The 5,747-nt window shown below is 36.5% G+C and overlaps 1 protein-coding gene across 1 annotated transcript; it reads left to right on the top strand.

Annotated features, from left to right (window-relative positions):
- The first annotated feature begins 1,583 nt into the window (after window positions 1-1,583).
- Window positions 1,584-2,968, top strand: LOC149167325 (metacaspase-9-like). Its single transcript, XM_089431505.1, has 2 exons — window positions 1,584-2,030; window positions 2,155-2,968. Exons 1-2 carry the CDS (start codon window positions 1,691-1,693, stop codon window positions 2,820-2,822), a joined length of 1,008 nt encoding a protein of 335 aa, XP_089287631.1. The 5' UTR covers window positions 1,584-1,690; the 3' UTR covers window positions 2,823-2,968.
- Window positions 2,969-5,747: the final 2,779 nt, after the last annotated feature.

Here is a 5,747-nt window from a genome sequence, read left to right as displayed (position 1 = left end):
AGACCCATCTTTCTTCATTGGTGGGTGGCTTGGATCAAGCAAAGAGCCCTTAGTCTTTTTTTACTTTGTTTTTTCTCACATGTTTGACTTCAATGCATCATCACAAGCTTGAGATTTGTACACTTAATGGTTAAGTGATTCAATTGATTTTATTAGATTTCTCAGACATTCCTGAGTTGTTCGTAAGTATCTATTTTCATCCTTATATAATATTATGAGAAAAACCTCATATTCACAAACAATACTTATGTTTTACCTCCACACCTAACAATCAATAGAAAAAGATTAAGGGCGAAAGCCAATTCTAAAAGTTACTCTGTCTACCACCCCGTATTAACATTATTCTGATATACACAAATTTAAATTATAAATAAAATGCTAACACATTCCATAGAAAAAAGTTAACAGTAAAAGCCAATTGTGAAAATTACTATATCAACCAATCCCTATTAACATTATTCCACTATCCACAAATTTTAATTATAAATAAAATACATAACATTTTCATAAAATTATTAATTATTTTACATTCTTAAATTTAAATTATAAATAAAAATAAAATACTAACACTTTTTAAAATATTAATTATCTTACCTTCTTAAAAAAAATTTCAATTTGTGACCCATAGTAAACTGATTATCTTACATTCTTAAAAAAAAAATCAATTTGTGACACATAACAAACTAATTATCTTACATTCTAAAAAAAAATTCAATTTGTGACACATAACAAACTTCCCCTTTTACATATAAGTTTCTAATCCAATAACAAACTTCCCTTCCCTAACAAGAAAGCAGACTTCCATTGAATAACAAGAACTAATCCAATAACAAACTTCCCTTCCATACAAGCAAGCAAACTTCCACTCCAGAGCATGAAACTCGAACTCTTTTAAATTTTATAAAATATTTTTCTCCATTAATAAAAAATAAATAAAAAACATATGTATAATGTTGATTTTTACAATTGGACTCATTTCAAGTTTCAACCCGTTAAATGGCTCTTCGAGTGTTCGATTGGATAATAACTGATCCCGATCTCCACTACGTGGCAGCTCTTCCGTGAAAAAATGGCGCAATTCCGCATTACACGTATCGCATTCCAATAAGATTGAAATGCGTGTCCCATGAAAATATTGCCGATCACTGCATTCGTTGCGATTGACATAAAATCTGTTTCTGTTACTGCATTCTTTAATCAAATTCAGTTTCCACGAAAGTGTTTCCATGTCAGTTGGTTGCGTTAATCAAAAAATTCCTTTAATATTTTAATGCGTTTTGAGCCTGGATGACTCTGCATACATGTGTTTCAGGCTTCAGCACAGTTGTGGGAGAGAATTCTTGCGGTTGCTTGCACGCCTCATCTCTGTATAATCACGCCATTCCATAGAAAATTCGTGCATCATCGGCGCGCCAATAAACATTCCAACATAAGTATTAAGTAGAAATGTGGAGACAAACGTGGTCGTCTCCAGTCTTGTTTTATTAGTTAAGGCTGGTTCCGGGAAGAAGTTTCTCCAGGAATCGTGAAAGTGAAGGATACTCTTTCAATATTAATTTACTCCCCATCTCAAACTATTCACTACAAATATACGCCCATCTCGCCCTCTTGGTTTCAAAATTATTCAGCTTCTTATCAATAGTATTCAAGCTTTCCTGCTGTCTAGAAGTTAGCTGTCAGGATTTTGACAATGGCCAAACGAAAATACGCTGTGCTAGTGGGATGCAACTATCCCAACACAGAAAATGAACTTCAAGGATGCGTAAACGACGTTATGAGGATGCAACACGCGCTCATTCATCGCTTCGGCTTTGCCAAACGGAACATCAATCTCCTTATCGACACCGATGAAGCGTATACAAAGCCCACAGGCGAAAACATTCGTGCGGCTTTGCTCGCCATGGTTCGCCGTGCCAAATCCGGAGACGTCCTCTTCTTTCACTACAGCGGCCATGGCACTCTCGCTCGCATGCATAAGTCCTCCCGCTATGACGAATGTATCGTCCCATGCGATTTCAATCTTCTTACAGGTACTACACACATTTCTCCTGATCTGGTATTTTTTTATCATATCGGAATCAATGTTCCTAATTAATGTTTATGGCATAATTTTTCATTAGTATTAGTACTGAATTGTTGTATATATGCATGAAGATGAGGACTTCAGGTTTATAGTGAATAAGGTGCCTCCGGGGGCATCCTTCACCATGGTGTCGGACTCCTGTCACAGTGGAGGCCTAATTGACAAAGAGAAGGAGCAAATTGGTCCTCATGTTCATTCGAGATCATTAACAGATCCAGAAAAATCGGCGCAACATTCTTCAAAGAGCAAGTTCTTGCCTTTGGACTCGTTACTGGAAATCTTAAGAGAAAAGACTGGAGAAGCTGAAATGGAGGCTCATAAAATCGCAATCGCTCTCTTTCAGCTTTTCGGTGATAAAGCCAGCTCCAAAGTTAAGAGGCTTCTTAACACAAATGGCTCTGTCGTGAAGGCCGAAAACGGAGTGAAGAAAAGCCATGTAGATGATCATGAGGAGCTGCAGCAGCGTATAGATGAGGACATGGGTATTCTGTTGAGCGGATGCCAAACTAACCAGACATCTGCGGACGCCTGCCCTACAGGTGATCCCAAGAAAGCGTATGGAGCATTCAGTAACGCAATTCAGACAATTCTTGAACAGCACGGGAAGCCCATCAGCAACAGGGAATTGGTTTTGGGTACAAGAAAATCGCTTGTGAAAGAAGGGTACTCACAGCATCCGTGTCTGTACTGCAGTGACAACAACGCCGATGCTGCTTTCCTGTGCGAGGAATCCACGTAAAGGAATTCTCACAGTATCCATCATAAGATTGATGGCAAGAATCATAAAAAGAACAAAATAAATTAGGACAGGATTTGTATATATAATTTGCTGATTGACATTTGCCCTGCAACATGACCTCAATATAGATCTGCAATGAGTGTTTGCTTCGTGATTTTTAGTGTAAAGTAATGTTATTCTAAATAAAAAGTAGACAGCCTACCTTCCATGTGTAGTGTGAATTTTTTGCTGACAAATGTTATGGTATGGGTCATTTTCTAGTACCGGCAGAAATATTGAGCATATAAATGATGTGATCGCAACACTGAATATTTTCAACCAATTTCTGTTTGTTGCCATGATATATTTGTGTTCTGTATTTTGTGGGTATCACGGTAGCAACACCTTCACGCATATAACCACTGGGGTAAAAAAACCTACCACAATCAAATTAAAAAAATCTGGCTGGTATAGACCGAGATAGAAAGTTGGAATAGAGAGGAACATTAGTTGTCTGATGTTAAGTGCGAGGAAGAGTTTCATATATGATCCCTTGTTAAAGTGGTTGCATTGTTAATTTGTTAAGTAATGCATATTGCTGCTTCCAAAGAATCGGCTGTGTCATTATTTTGAAAGATTGGATAAGTGGAATTTTATCTCAGTTTGGATTAGATACAGATTTCAAAGTATTATTTAAAATTTGATAATCTTTTAATCAAAATTTAAAATATTCAAAATTCAAAATTCAATATTAAAATATTAAAAATTAAAGTAAAAAATTGGCTTTTACCATGGGCCTATTAGACTTCAAACAACAACAAATCTCCATTCCTTTGGGCATTAGGTCTACTAAATTTCAACAACAATCACAATAAATCTCCATTCCACTGGCACTAGGCCCACTAAACAACAATAACAACAACAACAACAACAAATCTCCACTCCACTCCACACTAGGCTCACTAAACAAGAACAACAACAACAACAAATCTCCACTCCACTCCCCACTAGGCCCACTAAACAACAACAACAACAACAACAAATCTTCATTCATTCCACTCAGCCCTAGGCCCATTAAACAACAATAACAACAAATCTCCACTCCACTCCACTCCCCACCAAACTTCAACAACAACAACAACAACAACAAATCTTCACTCCACTCCATTGGGCACTAGGCCCACTAAATGACGAGGGTGGCAGCTATGATGACAGCAGCAGGACCACGACGATGACAACAACAACAACAACAAATTTCCACTCAGCACTAGGCCCACTATGCAAAAACAACAAATTTCCACTCCGCACTAGGCCCACTATGCAAAAACAACAAATTTCCACTCCGCACTAGGCCCACTATGCAAAACAGGTGATACATAATATTATGATGCAATAGAAATTATACACTTAAGGTAGTTAATAGTTACTACTTTTATAAAAAGTTGTATGTGTAAAATATAGAAAGTTGTAAAACATATTTAAAATTATAATTAAGATAGTCATCATCAACACACAGAAATAATTATCCAAGTTATTAAAATTCGGATATTTATTGAAATCACAAGCTTGATGGGTAACTCCTGCACAATAAAAAAAGTACATTAATATTTTTTTGAAATTCAAAATTTATAAATTACAATAGGTTTCCAAATTCATAACTTAATTTTCAACAACCCTTTCTAGTCTATGTTTTAAATGGATTTTTACACTTCTTACAAAAATTCAGAACCACATAAAAATTAAAACCACTCATTTATTTAAGTATTCGGATTTTTTTTCATCCAGTGCTTCTTATCTATTCTTTTGATTCTTCTTCCCAAAGCTCCTGCCTTCTCTACCAAATTCTCCTCGGTTCCTTTGTTGTGTTTTCCTCGGTGAGATTACATTTTCCTTTATTCCCATATCTCCCCTCTTCTCTACCAAATTCTCCGGGGTGTTAGACCAGAGCATACATAACACACAACGGATTTATACTCAGAGACTTAGACAGCAATAACAGAGAATAATTTCAGAGACAAAAATGGAGAAACAACAAGATTACTCAATCAGAAACAACAGAATAGATAAAATAATCACTAGAGAACAAAAATCACTTTGCATTACATAACATGCTTGGGCCTTGGCTTGCTTTCCTTGGCCAGAGAAATTATAAATTTATAGAGGCAGAAGAAGGATCTAGAATCCTGTATGTGATTCAAATGGAGATCTGGAATGATCTAGAAACTAATGGTAGTGTAGAAGGATCTAGAATCCTGCATGTGATTCTAGAAACTACTAGTGGTGTAGAAGAATCCAGAATCCTGCATGAATTTGGCCTCACACTTAAAATTCTCCCACTTGAAGCCAAATATGAATCAAGTCACACCGAGTCCTACCATGCCTCTACATAACTAATGTTTATTTCGTGGTAGAAGCTTAGTGAACATATCAACAGGGTTCCTATATGTATGGACCTTTTCTAAGGATAACTGTTCTTCCTCCAACACATGCTGGATCCAATGTGGTTTTTGAATGAAATGTTGGGCTTTTTACCAAGTGAATGGCACTCTAACTATCACAATATAACACATACTTGTCCTTCCTTATTCCTATCTCTCCTAGGAATCGTTGCATCCACAACAACTCTTTACAAGCTTCTGTTGCAGCTATGTACTCTGCTTCTGTTGTAGAAATGGCTACTATTCTTTGTAGCCTTGACACCCAAGATACTGCTACACCTGGAAATGTATAAAAATAACCTGTAGTGGACTTTCTAGTATCCATATCTCCAGCCATATCCACATCCGTAAATCCTTCAAGCACAGTCTCATCATGACCAAAACATAAACAATAATGACTAGTACCCTTGAGATACCTCAAAATCCATTTTACTGTTTGCCAATGTTGTTTGCTTGGATTGGCAAGGAACCTACTCACTACTCCCACTGAATATGCAATGTTTGGTCG

The sequence above is a fragment of the Pinus tabuliformis genome, chromosome 5_1 (assembly GCF_031772625.1).
Source record: "Pinus tabuliformis cultivar Carrire ecotype Pingquan chromosome 5_1, CPIR1, whole genome shotgun sequence".
NCBI lineage: Eukaryota > Viridiplantae > Streptophyta > Pinopsida > Pinales > Pinaceae > Pinus > Pinus tabuliformis.
The sequence above is the reverse complement of the archived record's forward strand: the minus strand, read 5'-3'. Positions and strand labels throughout refer to the sequence as shown.

What these genes read in the sequence shown, in the direction of transcription:
- LOC149167325 (XM_089431505.1), top strand. Translation starts at nt 1,691, where the DNA reads ATGGCCAAACGAAAATACGCTGTGCTAGTGGGATGCAACTATCCCAAC. An exon ending in CGATTTCAATCTTCTTACAG is followed by an intron (nt 2,031 to 2,154) that starts GTACTACACACA and finishes ATATGCATGAAG; the next exon opens with ATGAGGACTTCAGGTTTATA.